At 57.0% G+C, this 22312-nt stretch overlaps 1 protein-coding gene across 5 annotated transcripts in view; it reads right to left on the bottom strand.

The window, feature by feature from the left end:
- The window catches only part of HECTD4 (HECT domain E3 ubiquitin protein ligase 4), a 181802-nt gene that overhangs the window by 15113 nt on the left and 144377 nt on the right, over positions 1 to 22312 (bottom strand). For all 5 annotated transcript variants that reach the window (XM_075534534.1, XM_075534535.1, XM_075534536.1 and 2 more), the window contains exons 46-61: positions 20772 to 20933; positions 20496 to 20644; positions 19017 to 19096; positions 17075 to 17238; positions 16264 to 16501; positions 15321 to 15457; positions 14823 to 14949; positions 11771 to 11908; positions 10459 to 10595; positions 7800 to 7960; positions 6717 to 6898; positions 5011 to 5216; positions 4705 to 4835; positions 4024 to 4229; positions 2960 to 3118; positions 659 to 1947 (exon numbers count right to left, since the gene is read on the bottom strand). In XM_075534534.1, the coding sequence (XP_075390649.1) occupies positions 659 to 1947; positions 2960 to 3118; positions 4024 to 4229; positions 4705 to 4835; positions 5011 to 5216; positions 6717 to 6898; positions 7800 to 7960; positions 10459 to 10595; positions 11771 to 11908; positions 14823 to 14949; positions 15321 to 15457; positions 16264 to 16501; positions 17075 to 17238; positions 19017 to 19096; positions 20496 to 20644; positions 20772 to 20933 (3666 nt within the window). The remainder of the gene's footprint in view (positions 1 to 658; positions 1948 to 2959; positions 3119 to 4023; positions 4230 to 4704; positions 4836 to 5010; positions 5217 to 6716; positions 6899 to 7799; positions 7961 to 10458; positions 10596 to 11770; positions 11909 to 14822; positions 14950 to 15320; positions 15458 to 16263; positions 16502 to 17074; positions 17239 to 19016; positions 19097 to 20495; positions 20645 to 20771; positions 20934 to 22312) is intronic.

The raw sequence follows: 22312 nt of genomic DNA, 5'->3' as shown, positions 1-22312 counted from the left end.
TTTCCCTGGAAGCCCTGCCGGTCTGGTCCTGCAGTGCTGTGACTGCTTGACGTGGGAAGCCCGGCCGGCTTCCCTGGCCAACCTCCACCCACAGAAGCTTCCAGGAGAAGCAGCCTAGCCCCTGCTGTCCTGGGGGCTGAAGGCCAGGCTCCGAGGAAAGCCCTGGGTGGGGGTGGTGGCCCACGGATCAAAAGAAATGGTTCCAGGGAAGAAACCACTCAATCCATGAGCTCTCCTTCCAGGGGGGCCAGCGAGAGAGCAGTGCACTGCCAGCGCTGGCCGCCTTGGGTCTCTGTCCACAGAGGGCAGGCCCTGCTGCTCAGCCTAAGGCCGGGGCGCAGGACGCAGACTTTCTAAACTTACATGTCATCTGAAACTCAGAGTCACCTGGGGCCTGACCAGCCCGAGGTGAGTCCCCTGCTCCAGACACCTGGGGAAAGCACCCTCCTGCCAACAGCATGTGCGAACCCCACAGGGGGGCTGCTTCAGAAATATCCTGGGGGGAGTGGGGCTGGCCAACTCCCCAACTGCCTGCCTGCCTCCCTCCCTCCCACCGGCGCTGTTAATGGCTCCACTGGCCCTCGTCTACAGTCCCTGGGGTGCCCCCACCGAGCTGCTTGCTGGGGAGTCAGACTAGCTGGGACCTGGGGGCTGTCACCTCCACGACTGCGAAGCCTTTGATGGGCCGCGCCGTGAGCGGCTGGTGGTCCAGGGAGGTGACGGTGAACACGGAGCCCATGTCTGACACAGAGGCCGCCTCCGGATTGTCCAGCGGCTCCCCTAGACTACCCAGGCTGCCCAGGCTGCCGGTGCTGCATAGTGAAATGTCCAGGCTCTCCTGACTGGACACCACGTGGGGCTCCAACAAGCCAGGCGGGATGGGCAGCGGGTCGGCGGAGAGGTCGCTGACGGTCTGCGAGACGCCCTGGGAGCTGCAGATGGAGGCCTGGCTGGTGGAGGCGGAGGCGCTGATGCTCATGGCGGGTGCCAAGCTGCTCGACGTGCTCACCTCCAGGCTGTCCGTGCCGGGGAAGCCCGGCAGCTTCTCGGGCTCAACCCTCACGTCCCCACCCTCTGCCTTCTCCTTGGGCTTCTTGGGGTCCTCCTCCTGCAGGGGAATGTAGATCTCGTCCCGGAAGACCCCGCCGTGCGCGTTGCAGGCCTTGCGGATGGCACCTCTGACCACGGCCTCGTCCAGGTGGGTGGGGATGCCGGAGATCACCAGCAAGCGGCTGTGGGCGGTGGGGCCCACCAGGGCCTGGCAGGCGTCGGCGATGGCGTCGCTGGTGACGCCCAGCCCCTGCGGGTCCTTCCTGGTGAGGTGGCGGAGGATGATGAGCAGGGTGAGGGCGCGGTGGAACCACAGCATGTCCTCGGGCTTGCTGCCCCCGATGCTGAGCACCGCGGGGTCGCACTCCATGGCGCGTGCAGCCGCGCGCTTCCCCGAGGAGGCGGCCTTGTCCCGTTTCATCTTGACCTTCTTCCTCTTGGACAGCAGGCTGGGGCTCTGAGGCGTCTGGCCCGGGGAGGACGAGGATGAGGACGAGGAGTCGCTGAGGTTCGGGGCGGTGGTGGAGGTCACCCCGCTGGCAGTGACACTCATGTTGGCGGGCAGGGTGACTTCGGCGACGGCCAGGCAGCCTTCCATCAGCGCGTGGAAGTACGTGGAGAACCTGCCCTGCTCGGCGGCCGCGGCCGTCCCGGAGCTCCCGCAGGCGCCACCTGAGGCCCAGCTCTGAGCCTCCTCGTCATAGAGTCTGTGCAGCTCCGACTGCAGGGCCATCAGCGTGGCCAGGCAGGGGCTCAGCTGGAGGGCGATGGACGTGGACAGGCCGGCGGGGAGCCTCCTCTGCTCCAGGGCGTGCACCGTGCGCAGCAGCTCCGCCAGCAGGTGGAACACCTGCTCCTTCACGCAGGCCGCCATGTCCGTGGTCCACAGGAAGTTCCCTGGAGGCGAAGTGCAGCGGTCAGAACAGTGGCCCTGAGCAGCCCTGCCTGTGTTCTACACACAGAGTGGCGCGGCCTCTCGGGCCGGGCAGCCTGGCCCCAGATCTGCATGTGGCCTTGTCCCTGGGCCATCGGGACAGCGCTCCTGGTGTCACAGAGGAGCCACTACTTCCTCGCTCAGAAGGCTGCTGAGAAGGTTGGTGACCAGCCACTAGAGCCGGGTTTCCCACAGGGAGCAAGGCCTCCATTCTCCCTCCAGCAGATGCCCTTGACAGGACAGAGGAAGACCCAGGCGCAGAGACTGGCCACAGCCTTCTTGTCCCCCCTGGATATGTGGTTAAAGAACCTGAATCAGCGGCCAGCATTTTAAAATTGGAGCACTCACTCTCTGTGTATTTCTAGCTTTCTTGGTAAAACAAGCAAACAAAATCCCCCCAAAATGACCGACCCCCTCCCCTGGCAGGATGGAGGCCACGTTCTCATGCAGCGAGGGGAGGCAGGGGGCTCAGGGACAGCCTGGCAGGGTGGGGGTCATCTGTCACTTTTCTCATTTTATCTGCACTGGGAAGTTTTAAACAACGGAGGCATTCCTTCCAGTGCAGCCTTCCCCTCTAACATCTGGTTGTTTAAGACGGTTTTATAAAAATAAAAGAAATTCAAAGAGAGGCTACAGTGAAGAGAGACACGAATGGCTTAGGTTCCCCTGAGAACACGGCGGGCCAGCATTCACACCCCATCCCCCCTTGGTTTCAGATTATTATGTCTCATCCTTAGGCACATCGGCAGTTCTGTCATCCATTTGAGCTCAGCCCTGACTGATGGCAATTCTGGTGGTCAATTGGCACACGGCGAACCGTTCAAATGTGAGGCCCACGATGCTGTGCCTTTTGATAAATGCACCGACCACGTGGTCAGACTGCTGGCCTTCTGCACCCTGACCCCAGGAAGCCCACTGCCCACGCCCCTGGGTCAGCTCCCCAGGCCCCGCGGTCCTGGGGTGAGGGAGCCTCACCCAGCAGCTCCACTACTTGCAGGAGGACGGATGTCGGGATGGTGTCAGGTTCGTCCTCCGACCTCCAGGAGAGCAGCTGCTCAGCGAAGGCCATGGCCAGTGGGAACTCCAGCGGCAGAGAGTGTAGCATGAGCACGGCTCCCGGCGTCGGGGACACCCCTGCAAGAAGCCGGGCGCACGGTCATCGGGGAAGGAGGGCCACCTGAGAAAGGGATCTGTCAGGCATGGGGCCCAAATGGGGCCTGGGAAGCCAGCCTCGCCCCAGGGGCGGGGTCTGTTTGGGTGGGAGGAAAGGTACCTCCAGAAGTTCCCAATGAGCACCAGGGGCCAGGGGGCCAGGGGTGGGACAGCCTTCCAACGGACCCACTTCCTGGGTGCCGAGAGACTGGGGAAGGACCAGCCAGGGAGCCCTTGGTGTCCAATCTTGAAGGCTTCCTGGGAAGACCCCAGCTTGGTAAAGAAAGGCTCACCCTTGGGTGTGGGTTGCACCCAGGAAGACCATGACGCTTACGGAGTAGGCCAGCAAGGTGCCCCTAAGACTAGTTAAAGCACTTCTAAGATGCTGATTTGACTTTTTTTATTTTCCATGCAGCCATGGCATTGGTGGCAGTCTGACCCGAATTGCCAGTGAGAGGGAAAGGGCCCGGGCCCGGTGCAGCTCCATCCCGCCCGCCTGCCCACGACAAGCGCTGTTCACTGCGGGGTCTGGGGAGGGTGACCAGGAGGAAGGAATGAGAGGTGCGATGGCAAGCTCGTGTTCCCAGCCCGAGTGAACACCTGAGCTGGCACAGGACAGATACAGTGATGCTCACTCATCCCCCCCCAGAGCCCAGAGCACGCGGTCGCGGTCGAAGAGACTCAGCAAGAACCACCCACCTAGGATCGCGCCTTCCCTGCTCTGCGGACGAAGCTCCGTCTAAGGCCGGAGCCGTGGACAAGGCAAAGGCCCTTCTGCCGTGGAGCGAGCACCTCCCTTTTACACAGGGCTCAGGGAGCGGGCCTCGACAGCCGGGGTGTGGGGGTGTGGGTGGGGTGGGGGTGTGTGCGTGTGGCGGCTTACTTACCCAGCTTGATGTGGACTTTGTCCGTGGAGAGGATCACCGACGGGTACTGGTTGGTGGTGGGAGGCGGCGTGAGGCCGGTGTTGGCTGGAGACGCATCCCGGGGGTAGCAGACTGCCTCGATGAGACTGAGCTGCCCGCTGCGCTTCACCTTGTGGCCCAGGCCGTACACGAGCACCCTGGCCCAGGGGGCCTTGTACAGGGAGGAGCTGGGGGCGGGGGGAGGAGGGGCAGGTGTCAACCGGAGACACAGGACTGCTAGTTCGTGAGATCCCATCAGGCCGATCTCGCCTTCCTTCTTTAGAAGGCCTCTGAGCCACGCCGCTCAGAGAGATTTCCCCAACACGCAAATGTGCGCAGCAGCACAAAGAACTGTAAAATGCGGCCCAGAGGGTTCGAGTCTGAGTGAGCCAGGCTGGCCTCCTTAGGGAGCTAACAGCCAGGCCTTTCCTCCTGTGGAAGAGCAGCAGTGGGTGGGATGGACCCACCAGCCTTTCGGTCTGCAGCGGGGCACTGAACCACTGTGGCACGAGGGGTCCACTTTGAAATACTATGGGCATTAGAACCCAATCCACTTACGTCTCTCTCTTCTGCTCTGTCACTTTGCGCAAAATCATTGACTCGTCCCCTCCCCACCCGCTGAACCCCCTTTCCGCCACCCCGTCCGCAGAGCAGGCCCCTTACTCTTTGCGGAATCCAGACTGGCTTTCTTTACAAGACACGACCACAAAAGCCGCTCCGGGGAAGTTGACATCCATGTTGACCTTCGACTCGGAAATGGGGAATTCTTCCGAGGGGAACTGCTCAGGGGCTGTCTGCGAGGAGACGTTTGGTCAGGAGCGCGAGACTCACTTTCTCAGCTCCCTGGGCTGTTAGTGAGCTCGAATGGCCAGGAGGAGGGGTCCTGGGGGGCTGCGATGGCACCTGGAGCAGGGCGGGGTGGGAATGCCCGGCTGAGGGGTGCGTGCAGCGCTTCAGACAGCAAGTTACCTGCAGGAAGGAGCAGAGCTGCTTGGTGAGCTCCAGCAGGCTCTCCTCGCCCTGGTGCAGCGTGCGGGTGATGGCCACGTTCAGCCACTCGCGCACCGTCTGGGCGTTGCCCTGGTAGAAGAGGTCAGTGGCCGAGCAGTTCTGGCCGTGGCTGCAATGCTGCAGGGACTGCGCCAGGAGGATGGAACTGGAGCTGAGGGTGCCGTCTGCAGACAGGGAGGAAAGTACCCGCTGACAACACTCAGGCAGCCCGTGGGGGCCAAGTCCGACGTAACAGAAAATGAGCAGCACACCCAGAGACCCCGCCATCACCACCGGATCCGTTGGGCATTTTCCATGGGTGACTCTAAGACGTGTTACTGATCCTCCCGTGGGCCTGCCTGTCTACTAGCGGAGCCTCGGGAGGAGTCTCATTCCACACGCAAAGGGTGACTAGGGTCCCAGCCTCAGGGGTTCCACCTGCTTCTCTGGTCTCTTTTATGACTTTGAGACAGACCCCTTTCTCCTACTCTGCCCAGGGTCTTCTAAAGAGAACCCTTTTAAGAGCAGGTGACAGTGGGGGCCGGCCACCACCCAGTTCTTTGGTCGCGGGGTTGTGGAGACGGATGTTTGCGTGGGCCCTGAGTCCACTGGGCTGTTTCACGTACTTCTGACTTTCCAGACAGGGGGAGATTAATAGTTGTACCTTCAACGGCCACTCATAAACTTTTAAGACCCGGTTGGTATTCAGCAAAGTGGGGTGTAGCACATTCTCTCGGGGGACTGCGTTTATGCCAATCCACCTCAGTGTCTGGAGTCCCCAGGACCACTGAAGTAAAACCTTAGGTGCTTGGAGTGGAGGGGTTCCGAGAGCTGACCCATCTGGCTGCTGGCCCACCCGGAGGCAGGGTCCTGCGCGGGGCTGTCAGGGTGCCTTGGCGCAGTCTGTGGAGCAGCAGTGTGATCATCGCAACAGCCCTCGATGTCAACACGGCCAGTCTCTTGCAGGCACATCCTACGGCTCGAAGTCCGGAGGTAGGCTAGCAGACTCCCCGTGTTCACACAGACCGGTGGAGAGGTAGCATGTGCACACACACACATTCAAACACGTGCACACACGTGTGCTGCCAGGGACTCCACAGCTGTGAGCCGGAAGGCAGCTGCCCTAAAAAGGGAGTGCAGGCTGAAGAGTGGAGCCTGCCTCACTGCGACTTCAGTGACAGCTGCTGGGGACCAGGTAGCAGGTTGCAGGTGGAGCGGCAGAGGCACATAGCGACGTCCCTCAGTCTCGGGCTTGGCAGAGGGAGGCCCAATCTTGGTGTGTGCCAGGCGAGCAGACATATGGCATCGGCCCTCACCCCCCAGGGCCCCAAGTTCATCAGACACTCCCAGGCTAGCCCACCCGACTCTCTGGGGTCTGATGGCTCTGCAGGGGAGGCGCTTGGGAACGGGCAGGCTGGCGATCACTGGGCCGGCAGGGCACAGTGAGGCCGTTTCATCAACAGTGCGTCATGCTCCTTGACGCACTCTGACTTAGTTTGGGAAGCTCCGCGGCTGCTTAATTCTGACGACTAACGTGAGGAACACACCTAACGGTGTTTAAAGACGGAGGGAGATCGGCGCCCTCCAGAGGTGGAGGATGGGAGAGCCCAGCACACATGATGGGGAGACCTGGCCCAGTCTGGGGCCTGTGGCTCTGGGGCTGACAGTAGCAAAGCCATGTTTACCTGGGAGGGGAGGGGCGAGGAGCTGGTTGGACAGCAGCTGCAGGTGCTCCAGGGTAATGTCCCGGACGGCCGGGATGTGGAAGAGGCGGGTGAACAGGTGAGGCAGCTTGGGGGCGAAGATGTTGAGCAGGGCCATGCGGCAGTAGAGTCTGGCCAGCGCAGCCTCGCAGCGCAGCAGCTCTCTACAAGGGAGGGCGGGTGGGGGTTAGCTCTGGTGTCTGCGTGCGCCGCCAGCAACAGGGCACCTGCTGGACAAACCGGTACGATGCTGCCCCCGGAAAGCTAAGGTCAAGGTGGGCTATTTTGGCCTCGCAAAGGTCATCTACCTGCATGTAGGATCAATTACCCCACCCCGGGACTGGCCATACCCAAGTGGAGGTGTCAAGGGGTCAACTGGACCCATGGAGTCCCAGGAAGAGGTCAAAGCTAGAGACACCTCAAGTTGGCTAATAAGGGGTTCAAGACCGCGACCCTAAGGAGAGACTGTGGTGACTAGTGGGTAAATAACATGGGGTGGGGGAGCTTAGGAAACTCCATTTATAATGATATTTTCCTTTTTGAATTGCTACCAGGAGAATTTTTAAGACCACAGGCAACAATTCACTGGGGAATCAGAGTGAGGGGGAGGGGATTTTGCCGGATCTTTAGGCTTTAAGCCACAGGGGTGGGCGTGTGCCTTTAACATCTTCTGCGCCCTCACAGAACCCCACAAGGTGCAAACTGGCAGGTTTCAGTGTTTCCAGAAAGCATTTGGTAAACCCAGTTAGCTTAACCAAGGCAGCAGCTGGCCGCTCACACGGTGCCCGGCGTCCTCGGGAGACCTCCTCTTCACTTGCTTCATGGTCTTCTCCTGGCTCTCTGAGCACCTTCTTGACCCCCCATGCTCAGCAGGGCGCCTGGTGCACACGCCAGGGACCCCGAGCACCCGGCTCCCATCCCACTGTGCTGGTCTCTCCCGCTAACGCCTCACTTTGAAGGCAGCCCCTGCCTTCTTGTCCAGGACAAACAGGGCACATGGCCAAACAGGGGGGGCGGAGGGGTAGCTTTTTGTGGCAACCTCCCTGTAGGAAGGCTTACGCCTACCTGTGGATTTGAAGGCTGGTGTTGTCCAGGGTGACCAGCCCGTTGGTGGCAGTCCTGCGGTAGCCTGCGGGGGGCCTCTCCAGCCTATCCAGGGGGTACCAGTACCGGACCAGAACACCTTCACTTCGGAGGTACGTCTCTACTTGCACCAATTCATTTACCTGCAGCAGTGGAAGGGGATGGAGTTTCGTTTACCAAATTTAGAAAACATGTGAGGTAAATAAAAAAAGAAAAAGAAAACGTGAAGTACCATATAATTATATATCACACACACACACACACACACACACACACACGCTTCAAAAAGGCTCCTGGAAACAATCTATTAGCTTTTCATCCTATTTTTCTTTAAAGCCCTCGTCAGTCTCCAAAGCGCTGCCTCGGTGCCCTCAGGGAAGAGGAGTGGCCCCAAAGTCAGCCAGGCTGGGCATCAATGAAGCCGAAGGACACGTTTCCACCTGTGTGTGAGCACCTGCCGGGTGCCAGCGTCGGGGCTCCTGGTTCTCAGCAGAGTGCTTTAAACACTGTGCCACCAGGGCTGTGGGGCCGTTCCTGTGCAGAGAGACCCTGTCACCAGGGTGGTCTTGTTTTTGTTTTTGAAACAGAAAACAGACTTGCTATCATCAGTGAGATCAAAGAAAGCATTGCAACAGGAAACACAAGCTTTATTTGACAGGAAATGCTTTCCAAACTACAGTTATAGGATCATATTATAGACCGAATTGTGCCTCGGAGAATGTTATAAGAAGTCCTAACCGCCACACCTAGAAATATGACCTTGTTTGGAATAGGGCTCTTGTTATGTTAATCAGGCCATATTGGTAAGATGGATCCTAAACCCGGGACAGAGGTGTTTTATACACCTTTTTTAGGCTTTTAAATTTGAGGCTCAGGAGTTGCTATTTCATGAATACTACAAAATAATGGAATTAAAAAGGAATCTGTAATACATTTTTGAAACACAATCAAGGTAAGTTTAAATGATCTACTTTCCTGGGAAAAGGAACAAGAGCCACTAAGCAGCAGGGGGCGTTATAAACTCTTCGATAGAAATGGGAGTCAATGCATCAGCTATAAGGAGTCACTCGGATCAAAACAGAAAAAGAAATGGGGAGGAAGGCTATAAGCAGAGATGACGATGATAAATACTGCAGGTTTCATGACACTGGACGGAGGCCAAAATGCACAGGTAGCTGGCTAGGACTGGTAGCGGGTATTGATTTGTCCATGCCAGAGAGCGACCAGAGATGGCGAGAATGTACAGGAGAGAGCAGGGTGCTGCCCTGTCTCAGCACACGAGGCTGCCAGGAACGAGGCGTGCTGCTCTGGGTCAACGCTGTTCTTCAAGCGTGCGACCAGCCGGGTAGATCACGGGCAGGAAAGTCAAAGGTAAATTCATCCGGACTCCTTCCGGACGCAAATGGCAGTGTCATTGTTACGGAGGGGTTGTTTTTTATTTATTTATTTTTTTGGAGGGGTTGTTTTTAAAAAGGGAATCAAATTACATGAGGGATCATAGAGTCACGAGGAATAATGGAATTCTTGAGCAAAGTTCTTGTTTCTTTACTGTTGGGTTGGACGCATTTCTCTTGCTAGACACTGTCATGTGTGATGTGCTCTCTGGGGACCCCGGTCAGGCAGCCGTGTTCCACGGCTTGGGGAGGTTAGCAGTCTACTGAGGGCCAGTCTCCATCTGAAAGTCCCCCGCTTCAGGCAGCCACCAAACAGCAGCCTGTCCACACAGAGTTCAAGGGTTAAGTAAGTCCTGCTAAAACGGAGTCCACGCACTGTGGAAGAATTTGCAAGCATTCATGGTACCTAACATGATCTGGACCTTCAGACCGGGACCAGAACTTAGCTCTCCTTCGTCACAGACACGGCTTTCTATCAGACACCCCACTGTCGTCCGTCCGCGGGGTCTCCCTCGTGAACTTCAGGATGATGCAGTCACAGGACCCTTTCTCTAAAGCAGGCTTCTGCTTCTCTTCCCACGACTCCTGTTGCTCCTCTGCCTTCACCCCACAAAATCCTGGCGGAGACCCCGACAATGAGTGCTCGAGTTTCACACACCGACCTCTTTTACAGGCAGGGAAGCAGCCACCACGAGAACCAGGGAGAAGATGCCACCATCACCTGACCAGTCTCTAGACGCCACGGTCACGATGACCACAGACCAGCCCTCCTGAGGGGCCAGCCCGTTTCCATGGAGCTGATTCTGACCCGGAGGCCCTCTAGGACAGAGCGGACCTGCTCCCTCCAGTCTCCACGGTCAGGTCTGCCATCTTCCCAGGGTCAGCTCCCTCCCCTGCCTCCCGAGGGGGCTGCGGGCTGGCCCTTCAGTTAGTAGTCAAGTGCTGCGAGACTGCACCACCAGGGATCCTTTAGTAAGGACCAGGGGAGGTCTCCCCTGGGTGTGTGGGCTGGGGCAGCAGGGCCTGGACGAGCCAGGGCACCTGCTCTACGACAGGCCTTGATGTGGGACCATGGGGTGTCCTTGCTAGCCCCGCAGGTGGCATGGTTTCTCCATCCCTAACTGGAAGAGCAACCTGTCTGGGTAAACCCCGCTGACGGGATGCGGCGTCCAGGCAAGAAAGTCTCGGCCCCCATCCGAGGGCTTAGTAGTTTGAAATCTTACGAGTCTGAAAGACAGCTCACTTACTGAATCAACATCTAAGACGACTCCGTGAAGCCCAAAGGTTTTCAGCATCCCTCGGATGGCGAATTTGGGCAGGGCGGTGCCGACGGCGGTGCTGGCCACGTTATTGCTGTCTGGAGAGCGGGTCACCACCGTGAGGCCTGAGGAGCAGAGCGGCGAGAGTCAGTGTTCACCAGCAGGTCCGCCATCGCCCTGGGACCTTAGCTCTTAGCATCTAAACTAGCTCTGAGAGCACGGAGCGTTAGCCTCAGGTCAGGAAGAATGGAGCCGGACACGGCTCCCAGGCGGCACCCAAAATGCTCTGAGAACCTAGACCTCGTCCGTACCGTAAGAACAACGGCCCGATGGTTTGGGTTACGTACGTAAATGGGCAGGGGATTTGAAGCGACGTGTCCCCAAGGAGAAATGGAAAACCATGGTTGGTTAGTGGAGACCCACCACTCAAGCCCACGCGGCCACCATCGAGCCCATGCTGACTCAGAGCGACCCAATAGGGCCGAGGAGAACTGGCCGGCGGGAGTGGAAAGCTAGTGGGCTCAGACTGCTGACCGTTGTCCCCGGGGGTCCTTTGACACCCACGTGCAGAGCTCAGTGATGCAAACATCCCTTCCGCACAGGAGAGGCAGGAAACCACGCGTCCACACACAGACGTGAACAGGGCCATTCCCTGCAGCCGTTACTCTTAAGGGCCGAACTGATCCATGGGCACACGGAATGCGGGGTAGCTGGGGTGGGGGGTTGGGGTGACAGAGTGCTCTGTGCCAGAGAGTGGGCGGAAGCAGCCAGACACAGACATGCTCTCTTCTCTCAACGAGGTCCGATGTCTGGGACAGGCCAACGCAGAGCCCGGAGGTTGCCTGCCATCTCCAGGGAGTCCAGGGGAGGAGGACTGGGGAGTGGGGCAGGGCTTCTTCGGGCTGATGACTACGCAACTTTCTCCATGGGCTCAAATCCACCTCCTGGGGGTGAGTCATGTGACTCCTGTCTCAGAAGAGGTGGGGGAAAGGCGGGAGTCCTGGCCCGGCCTCCTGCCTGAGCGCTCTGCGGTGTCTGGGGCGGGCCCTCTTCCACTGACTCCTAACAGTAAGCGGCTCGGGCTCCTCACTGTCTTTGGTTCTGCTGTTCTCTGACACGTGCGATCTAAGTGAAGCGAGCGCACTGGGAAGGGTAAGCATGTGGGACTGCGTGTGGCCCCGGGACAGTCAGCCCGAGGAAGACGAGGGTCACCCCGTGGCAGCCAGGAGCTGCCTGGCTCAAGGTCAACTGCTCACTTCCTCGGATACCTCCGAAGCAAAACGAAGAGGAGCGCACCAACCTTTTCGAACTTTATCGATTGTGAACTTGTTGGCTTCGTCTTTGATGTCCTCGATGGTGGGGAGATAAAGGTCTCGCGGGATGCCGCCATTCTCCTCGTAGAGAAATTCAACCGTCTGCCTGGCGATATCAACCATCCCTAAAAGACAGATCAAAACCCAGCTTGGCGTGACTCTAGAGGGGCCACAGCCTTCTCACCCACCCTTCCAGGTTCTTCTCACACCTGGAAGGAGGAGAGGAGAGAGGCTGGCGTCGGCCACCTTTGGGCAGAGGTGACTGTAAAGTGTCTCCCACCTATAACATGGGCCCTGACTCCCTGCCCCATCTCTAGGGAGCTTGCCCACAGAGGCACAGGCACAAGCCGGCAGAGGGGCCTGGGTAATAAGAACCCAGACCGGAGAGAGCCCAGGTGTTTATCCACAGCAAACGTGGTGGCACCTTACTGGGCTGCCACTACCTTTCGGTGACAAGTGACAGGGCTGGGAATGTCTTCCTCTGCAAACAAGGAGCCAACGGTCCCAGCCCTCTCGAGCTATTTCCCTCCGTGAGTTGAAACCCCCAATTCAGCCCTTCTTATTTCACGTGGTGAACCATGTGAGGACGGCAACTTGGCGGGATGGCCTGTGTCTTGGGGTCTTACAAACTGTTTGCCTTTGACAGTGTGCAGCCTGGCAATTTATCTGCCGGTTGCTTGGCTTGGTGGAGATCACTGAGCACCCTGGCTCTGCCAGCCTTCCTTCTGACACAGGTTCCAGCTTTCCCTTTCACTGTATCTGGTGGCCCTGCATTGGGTTGTCAAAGGAGGAAAACTAAAATGGAAACTCACAAATTCTTTCATGACACAAGCTAGTTTAAAAAATAAACAATAAGACAATACAAATCTGAGACTGGGTCACTTGAGAGAGACACACACACATCACTGCAACCACAAGGCGGCATATTTGCCTATCCCGTTTCTCCCACTGAATAGAAGCTAACCTGAGCTCGGTGAGAGTAAGGACCCACCTAGTCTCTGCCTTTTGCCTAGCCTCCAGCAGATGCCTCATTCCCTCGCACAAGGCCCACCCTTAGGAGGGGTTTGACTACAAGAACGCACAAGAGCTACTGGCTGACCGACCGACCGACCGACCAACACAAAGCCCTCCCGACAGACCCAGCGACCTGCGCCAGGGTTTCCCAGCAACCAGGGACCAATGTGGCCAATTTCTGTTTCATCAGTAAAAGTCGTCTGAAAGCAACCTAGAAGGACACAGAGATTCTGAGACTGGTCGGAAGGCGGCAGACTCTCTCGGGAAGGCCCACCCTGCCCCACTGGCTCCTGCACACAGGCTTCCCTACCCGCGTCTCTCACCGCTGCACTGGCTTGGCCTTCCTGCAGCAGTTCCCGAACAATCCACACTCACCCTCATTTTCCCAAGACTGCGCCCCCTTAAGAGACAAGCTAACTGGGAGAGGAGAGGGGAGGGCAAACAGATGGTCTGCACTAGCTAGGCTTTGGGTCGGCAGCTGGACTCGAGTTCTGAGGCAAGAGTAGATGCACGTCCTGGGGCGGCAGCAGATAGGAGGCTCTTCCTGGAGGCTGAGCGTCAAGTGTTCAGAAGCAAAGCTGTTACTGTGAGGACCAAGATTCCCTGACCCCAGCCTTGGTCTTGTCGACTGCCAGCCAGAGCTCACATGAACGCTCGCTATGTGAATGAGGAGGAGGAGCGGATGCTGCCGCCTTGGAATGATGGTCTCGGCTAAGAACCCTGAATCGATCACGAGCAGCCAGAAGAACAAGTAAACTCGTGCTGGAAGATGGACGGCCACAGGGCTCCTCAGAACCAGCAATGAATAGCAAGCCTCTGCCTCACACACTTGGGACATGTGGTCCCTGAAGAAGGGCGTCGTGGTTGGTAAAGGAGAGGGGCAGCGAGAGATGGACGGGGCAATCCACGAAGATGGACCGGCACAGCGACTGCAACAATGGGCTCAGACAGACTGACAATTGTGAGGATGGCGCAGGGCTGGACAGTGTTTCGCAGGCTGATGGCACAGGGACAGCATCACCATGTGATGGTGGAAGGCCCACATTAATATTCCACTGGAAAGGGCAGCTGAGGCGACGGGAAAAGGCATTTCAGCATCTTGAAACGTTGTTCTGCAAAATCAGGAGCCTTAAACAGAAACAAGCTGCTTGCCCATAAGACTCTGGAATCATTCTGAGTTCACCTGTATCATTAAATTTTTAACTTGCACTATTTGTAGCTTGGAGGCACAGTAAGGACTTTCGAAGGTCAGGGAAAAGGACAGATCATCATCATCGTGATCGTAAGAATTCTATTAACCGACTGCTGACCATGTGCCAAGCATCGTTCTAGAAACTTTACTTGTACTAACTCAGCTATTTCTCACATGACCTGTACAGCAGTTATTACATATAAAGCAGGTACTGAACCCTTTCTTGACCCACGGGATGGATACTGCTCACCAGCATTCCCAGCCTGCCCTACAACCCAGAGGGGACCTGTGGAATGGTGTGCCTCTGGAGAAGCGGGCCTTGTCCCACCAACCCTCCTACCAGAGTCCACCTGGGACACATGTCCCACAGGACTGTATCAAGATCCCGATTACTGACAAAAACATGCCCCTGTTTCAGCATGCCTTCCGTGACTGGAAAACACATGGTGTGAAGGGATGATTCGGAGTGGAGAAGAACCGCAAGCTGGAAGGGTTACAGATGAGAAGGGCCCGTCAAGTTCAGCAACTCTCCCATGGCCACACGGTAGGGACACAGCTCAGCGGGGACCGCAGCGCCCAGGGTGGAGCACTAGCAATCCACCTTTCTGCTACCCCACCCCACCCCCAGCTTCATCTCGGGGTCTATCAAGACCGAGGGTGGGCACTAGCTAAGCAAAGCCATCACAGAGTTCACTAAGGGCACAGTAGGACCCACGGTAAGGTGGGGTCAGGGTTACGTAAGCCCCTCTTTCTTGGTTGACATTCTAACTCTGGCTCGTAACCCTCTTTCCACTTGTGACACGGGCGCTGCGGGAAGAGGAAAAGGCACAGACCTAGTTGTAATGCCCCCTTGATCTGGTCCAGGCCTGACTTCCGCTCTGCTTCATTGCGAAAGCGTCTCCGGATGGTCGGAAAAACCTTGGTCTCCCAGGCCTTCACCAGCAGGGCGTAGTGGTCCTCCTGGAGGGAGACAGCACACACGCCATCAGAGAAGCAGCGCCCTGCCCTCCGTCCTCCCAACCCCAGAGCCAGTGAGGGCAACAGCCGGCCCCTGGGGGGCAGCTAGCCAAGGCAGCGGGACACAGCGCCCCTGCTGGGTCGCCAGCCCCTGGCGCTCCAGTGGGCAGAAAAGCCCAGCAGGCACTGGTCCTGGTGGGAGGTGTGGCCAGTGGGCACTGAATTCAGAGTCACAGGGCAAAGATGATCTAAGCGAGCATGTGACACATCCAACCTTGCACCCTCTGCTCAAGCCCCCTCCCGTGGTCCTTCCAGGTCACCAGGGCGCTAAGTGAGCCCTGCTGCGCCCAGCGGCCCCGCCCGCAGTCTCTCACCTGTGGGATGTCGTCATCGTCGTCGTCGTCACTTTCGTCATCGGCAATGGGGGGCGGGTGGGGGTCTGGGCCGGAGGTGATGAAATTCTCATAGCTGAGCTCCACCTTGTAATGGCAGGAGGTGTCGCTGTCATACTCTGAAACAGGCACAGGACAGTGAGCAAGAGCAGGCCGGACACATTGCCCGCGTGTCTCTCACACCCGGCAGAGGCTTCTTGGGCTGTGGGAGATAGGAGTCGGAGTACTGGCGGGGGCGGGGGGAGAGTATAAGCATAGCACCAAGTAATAAATAAACACTCATGCTAAATACGCTTTTATGGGTAATATTAATTCAACTCAGAGAACAATTTGGAAAGTTCATCACAAGAAGTAAACAGACTCGAAAAAGAGTTTACAAACCAGCTTTCCCTGGCCAGATCTTTCAGTTTGCTCAGCCCCGCCGCCCCACCGGCTCCACTGCTGCACCTCCACCTCTTTATTATTATTATTATTTTTAAATTTTATTTGCACCTCCACCTTTACAGACAGGTTAAAGTAACCAGCACATGTTTATAGTGCACACCTACATCTCCAGCCCTAGATTCTACAATGACCATTTTACTATACTTGGGTGAGCTTAGTTTTTAAAAGCATCTTTTTAAAAAAAAAAACCCTGAAAACTCCACACTGACCAATTAGGAGATTTTACATGGAAATGTTGGGGCTTGGGCTTTTCTGCATCAAATGGGCATCTCCTCAGTTTCCATCCCCTCGACGGCTGACAGGCCTCCCGTGGGGATGTGGGAAGGCCCTTTCCAGCCTGCGCTGCTTCCTCCTGGGCCAGTCTGGCCTGCCATTTACCAACCCCTGCTTGGAGTGTAGAGGCCCCCGGGAAAGTGTTGGGGGAAATTCACAGCTCCCGCTGGCCCGGGTACCAGAGGTTCCCTAGGAGATAGTGGCTTACGCTGCTGAGCGGTGGCCACAGCCGCGATCCGGCACGGTGGCCCATGAGTGCCGGGGTCTGACGCAATACTGGTGCCGGCATCGTTGTCGCTGTCAGACGCCATGGCAAAGGGCAGGGCCTCGAAGTTAGCGCTGATCTCTTCGGCCAGGTCGGTGCACAGGTCGGCGGCGTTGCGGTGGGCCTGCCCTTCAGCATAGGCAAATGGGCGGGAGCCAAAGTTGGCGCGAGTTTTGGTGTTCTGGAAAAGATAGCAAAGGAAAAGGGTGAGTGAACTCAGGTTTTAAGTAGAAACTGACTCAGTTTTAACACCTGCGGGCAAATGCACTCGACGGCCATCCAAAGGAACGTTCCTGCGTGGGGCGGCACGTGACACGGGCCGAGGGCCCGCATGGCCCCTTGGAGTGCCGCACCTGCGGCCTGTGGGCCTCCCTGTCGCCCTGCTTCCTGCTCCCTGTACTGCACACCCCGCGACCTTTAGGGCTTCCACCCCTGCCCCCCTCTCTGTGGCCACTGCTGAGCCTGTCCCCTCCCCCAGCCGTTCATCTTCCAGGGCTGGGTGATGAGGATGTGAACAGCTCTGTTTCCTCTCTCTTGTGCCGCATTTATGACCGTGTGTGGGTGACTAATGTCCGACTCTCCCCGCGGATTACAGTCCCATGAAAACGGCGTCTTCAGCTGGAGCAGAGCGCCCGGCGACGGTGGAGCGTGCACCCAGTGCCACCCGCTTGACGGCCTGACATCCGTTCCCCATTCCTTCTAAGAACAATTTCCGCAGCAGAATCTGTTTTCCTTTCCAATGAGGGGACCTTGCCTTTTTCTGGATGTGAACCACTGGCCACATCCCACCAGAGACGTCTTCCAGGTAGGGAGCAAGGCGCTGCCCGCAGTAGGTGAAGTACACGCGGCCTTTGGCCGGCTGCCCAGGAGGGGGCGGTGTCCCCTCGGTCCTCTCCCAGCCGATTCCCGCCACGTCACCTGGGGCAGAGAACAAGAAGGGAAACAACACATTTCTTCCCCAACTTGCAATCTTCATCACAAGGCCACGTGCTCACTAACTTTTTACTTGTGGACCGCTGTTCCCGTGTTAATTAGCATACCGTTGTTGAACTAGATATAGCGTCAGACAATACATAACCTAGACAAGAAAATACTTAGAAGAAAATCACTGAGTGTGTGATTAATGACAGTGACTAAGCATTAAGTTGAGCATGAATTTCCCTGGAAGCCAAGACAGAAAGGGCAGACGCTGCCTATAACGAAGAAAACCGCTGTTTCCCCATAAAGGGATGTCAGGGTCTCTTCTCTACGGCAATGGCTCTGCAGATACTGGACATAGAGGTTAGGAAGGCAGTGTTCTGTCTGTTAGCTCGTGCAAGACGTAGCAATGATCTTCCATGGTCTTTGAAAGTCAACCTTCAATGTAAGCTGAAGGGATCCCACGTCATCACATCGTGCCCCCTCACTACGGGGCTGTAAGATGCTCTGCCAACAGCTAAGACACGAGGGGTTTTCTGAGGAAGCTACTGGACACCAGGGGGCAGTTTGCAGATCCGAAGTCCCTGTCTGCTACTCAGCTCTATCAGAGGTCACATGAAGCGCGTGTAGCTTCATGGCCTATCAGCAGAGCTCCCTATCAGTGCACGGAGTCCTCGGACTCTGCTTGGCGTCAGAGCCCCGCCTGCTTTACAATCCATAGGAATGGAGGCTTCACTGTGGGCCCGACGGGGCATCCTGGGCCACATCGAAGATGCGGAGACGTGTCTAGTGGTGGATGAATACCAGGCGGGCTGGCCTCGAGGCCCCGGCTTGTGAACGCAGAGCAGAGCTCCTGGTTGCTTTTCTGACACAGACTCACTTCCCTGATGAGAGGCAGCGTGTGCGGAATCAGAGGTGTGGTCCAAGATGGGACAGGAGAGGGGAAAGGGTGTCAAGCACACAGCACCCCGGTTGTGCTTCCCCTGCCCCTCCGTGCTGAAGGTGCCTCCGTGCGTACTCAGCGAAAGCAAGGGAGGACCACCGTGGTGCTGAGTTTCTTTCACATTTCCCATGTGACCCCTGGTGGATGAGAGTGCCAACTTGACAAGCAGCTCCCTCCAGGGAACGTGACAACAGAAGTTACCCCTGGCAGGATCGGCATCGACCGATGGAGGGGTCACTTGAGTGGCCCCATCTGAGCCCCCTGCACCACCTGCCACATACAACAGCCACGTCAAATGCACCCGAGACACCGGGGGAGGCTGGCGGGGGGCTGCTGTGACTGCCATGTTGATGATACACACCCGGTTCTTTGCCAAAACCGCAACCGAGCTCAATGCCACCGAGTTGATCCCACACAGAGCACAGGGCTTCTTTCTCTCCATTATGTTCATGAAGGCTGACCAGTGACTGTCTTGTTACTGGATCGACCGCGTGGCTCAAACAAGCAGGCGGCTGTTGGGGTCTCTGAGCGCAGAGTCGACGCGAGGGACCCCTCGGCCATGCCTTCCTCAAGGGCTCCGCGGCCGTGGTAGATTTTGCCCATTTGAAGCTATTGGGTGGCTTACCAGTGGAGAGCTGGCTGACGGGAGGCGAAACCTCAGGGTTTGTTCTAAAGACGGAGGCCAACAGGACGCCTATGTCCCTCAGGAGGGGGGTCTTTCAGGAAGGGCTTCCGTGTCAACCAAAAGACAAACTGCCCGCTGCCCGTTCCACCTCCTGGAGCCAGGAAACCAACCTCGGCGGAGGAGCACAAAGCGCACGCGCGCGGCACTCACCAGGGGAGAGGGTCACGTCGAGGCGCACGCTCTTCCACTGCAGCAGGCTGGAGCCGTTGTAGTGCACAGCCCGGCCATTGCTGCGGGGAACACAGAGGGCCGTCAGCACAGGGAGCGAGCGCAGCAGGCAGCGGGCAGAGGGCCACCGGGAGAGAAGAAGAACGACTCTCTCCCTGGACACGCACACACGCGATAAGTCAAGAGACACAGATACTTTATCAAAGTGCGCGCTGCGGTGTCTCAGTGTGGCCCTTCTAGGTCTACACGCCTCGGAAGGCACATCCAGGTGACAGTGTGCGTCCCTTTGAGGGACTCATCCTCTGCTGTTCAAGTGTTCTTGGAGAAGTCGGAAGGAGTACAGATGGGGTCAGGTTTCCCACTAAGATCCTCGTTGGCAGCGCAGCCCTGGCTACTCTTGCAAAGAGAGCAGGGACACTGTCATGATGGGGAAATAAAGGTTTTTTTCCCCTTGGTGCAACTTTCCTGGCCTTTTTCCAACCAATTCTGAATGGTCCTATAGCCCGTGATGAGCCTGTGTATTTTGAGAAAACTCTGGAATCTTAAGAACTAGTCCCCATCAGTGGCCAACCTGACCTTTCTGCCTTCAAATGAGCTGGTTCTGCAGACACCCCCGCCCCAAGAAGCCGATGGCCCTCTCCTTTGGAGGAACATGAAGGAGGGTGACACAGAGAACGAGTCTGCAGCTGACCACTGACCACAGAGGCAGGTTCAGACATGTTATGTTTGGAATAAACCCATGAGCTGGGGCCCTAGGAGTGACCTTTCTTGACTTACTCTCATACTGCCAACCGCTTACATCTACGATCCCAGGGCAGAGACCCTGTTCCGTTAGCATCGGCTCATCCACCAGTGTGTGCATCGTGCGCGCATCGCCAGCACGGTGACGCACATACCTCGACACGCAAGAGAAGCAGGTCCTCCCAAGAGGACAGCTGAGTCTTCAGTCTGGCTTGTGACTTATGACTCTCCAAACAGCCATTTCCCCAGAAGGGTCTGCAGACAGACCCCTCTCTCTCTCTCTCTCTAAGGGTGAAGTTGTCGGTGATATTCATTAATGGAGGCACAGCACGCCGACCAGAATAGCACCCGTCATGATCAAGCACGGAGAGCACTAAAGCGTAAGTGCGTCGCAGTCCTGGCCTGCCACGCACGAGCACCCGCCAGGCAGAGGCCTGACCCACAGTCCCATGACGGCCGGGTAGTCCTGTACCCTTGGGCTAGCACCCATCTGCTTCTTCTCAAACTGGGGGGTTTCGGCCTCAGGTCCAAGGGCCGAGTGAGTGTCAGGTACAGCTTTGATCACATCGAGTCCTTCCAGAGTGGCCTGGGCAGACCCCTGTCTCCACTTCCTAAACACCAATGTGCTTTTGTGAGAAGTGACTGCTTTCTGGAATCCACCTCGGGAACTGCTGACACCCGAGCGACTCTAGATCCCAGCACCAGTCGCCATGCACTTACTTATGGAAAAGGCACGTGCCCACTGGGTTTGTCCATGCCCCATCTCGCTTCTCCGCTTCCGTGGCAAAGCCGAAGGAGACGATGGGGCCCGTGTCGTCGTCGGTGTCGCCATAGGACACGATCTCAATTTCCCAGTAGAAGGACGGGGCCTGCAGAAACACCAGGAGAGGCACAGCCCTTGACCTTGACCTTGTTTTCGTGTTCACACGTCAAGCGTGGAGACGGGAGGGCAGTGTCCCTGGGGGCAGCTGGGTGGGGGGGTGGGTGGAGGCTCACCTGAACTGGCAGAGGTGAGGTGGCATAGATAAAAGTGCCCCGGGGCAGGCCTCCCCCAGCACTGGGGTCGGCCAGGAAGGTGACGGCCGTGAGGTGCGAGGAGAACATGCAGGCGCGCACGGGCGGGAACACTCTTGAGGGGCTCCACGTGATCTCCCTGGGCTGGGGGGGGGGCGGGGGAGCGGGAGGGAGGAAAACCGTCAGTCAGCAGCGCGGCACACAGGAATCCTTTCCCCCGCCCAAACAAGAGCACAGCACAAGGGCACTGGATGCTACTCCCGTCGGAATGTTCTGAAACCAGCACGGTGACTCAGCAGTGGCCCCCCCTTCAGCCCTGTCACTGAAAGCAGCCCCAAAGAGCTCCTTCCAAGGATGGCCATCAGAGAGTCAGAGACAAGTCAGATGGCCCCTGGGACAAGCAGGAGTGAGGCAAGGAAGTAGGGACAGACGGGCACGGTTGAGCTGCTGTCTATGGTGAGAAAACAGAACCCAAACCAAACCCGATTCCGACTCACAGCGACCCTACAGGACAGGGTCGAACGGCCCCATGGGCTTCTGGGACTGTTCTCTTTATGGGAGCACACAGCCTCCTCTTTCCCCCGTGGAGTGGGCTCAAACCAACTGCCCAGTGAGGTTAGCAGCCCAATGCGTAACCCAGGACGGCCACCAGAGCGCCTCGCAGGAGGAGGGAGGGGGTCACCAAACAGGGACAGTGGAAACCCAATTTTGTTTAAATTAATTCTAGGGAATACACCACATGAATCTGCTAACATGGTGTGTTTGAAAATTCGGGTGGCAGTTTTTTAAATAGGTTTCTAACTTATTTTGAAACAATTTCACAAATTGTGAGAATAATATGGCAAAGCAAATAACACACTTACCTACATGTACCAATTTCCCTAAACAGTTTTGTCGAGACATAATTCACAGAGCTTCCAAAGCATGCTTTGAATGCATGCAATTCCACTGAGGTCTCAGCTTTGAGGCTTTTAGTACAGTCAGATAAGTGCACCCATCGCCACCACCGAATCTTAGGACTTTCTCAGCTCCCTTGAAAGAAATCCACCCTCATTAGCACTTGCTCCTCATTGCCCCCTCTCCTGGGCCCCTAGAAACCATGAATCGACGGTCGGTTCCTACAGGTGTACCTCTTCTGACGGCGATGCAATCTTCTAGGTACCTTCTACAAATAGGATCTTCTGGATAGCTTACCTGAATGGACCGCAGTAAGTATGCGGCCGTGTGTGGCGCCCTGCTTTCATACAGACCCTACGCTCGGGGTTCACGTGTTGAAACAGGCATCAGAAAGAACCGCACACCTCCTGCTGCTCCAGCCAGACCACAGTGTGTTTGTCCCTGCCTCTACTTACGACCAAGGTACCACACACATTTGTGGAGGCACTAATTTTAAAACAGTTCACCACATTGTTGTTGTTTTTGTTTGTTTCTTTGTAATCACTCCCTCTTATTTTCCCTCGAAATATACTTACCGTCATGTAAGGGACCCTAACTCTAAGCCTTCTTCTTCCCTGTCACTGAGC

The sequence above is a fragment of the Tenrec ecaudatus genome, chromosome 16 (assembly GCF_050624435.1).
Source record: "Tenrec ecaudatus isolate mTenEca1 chromosome 16, mTenEca1.hap1, whole genome shotgun sequence".
Taxonomy (NCBI): Eukaryota; Metazoa; Chordata; class Mammalia; order Afrosoricida; family Tenrecidae; genus Tenrec; species Tenrec ecaudatus.
Note: the sequence above shows the minus strand (reverse complement) of the source record. Positions and strands in the feature narration are given on the sequence as shown.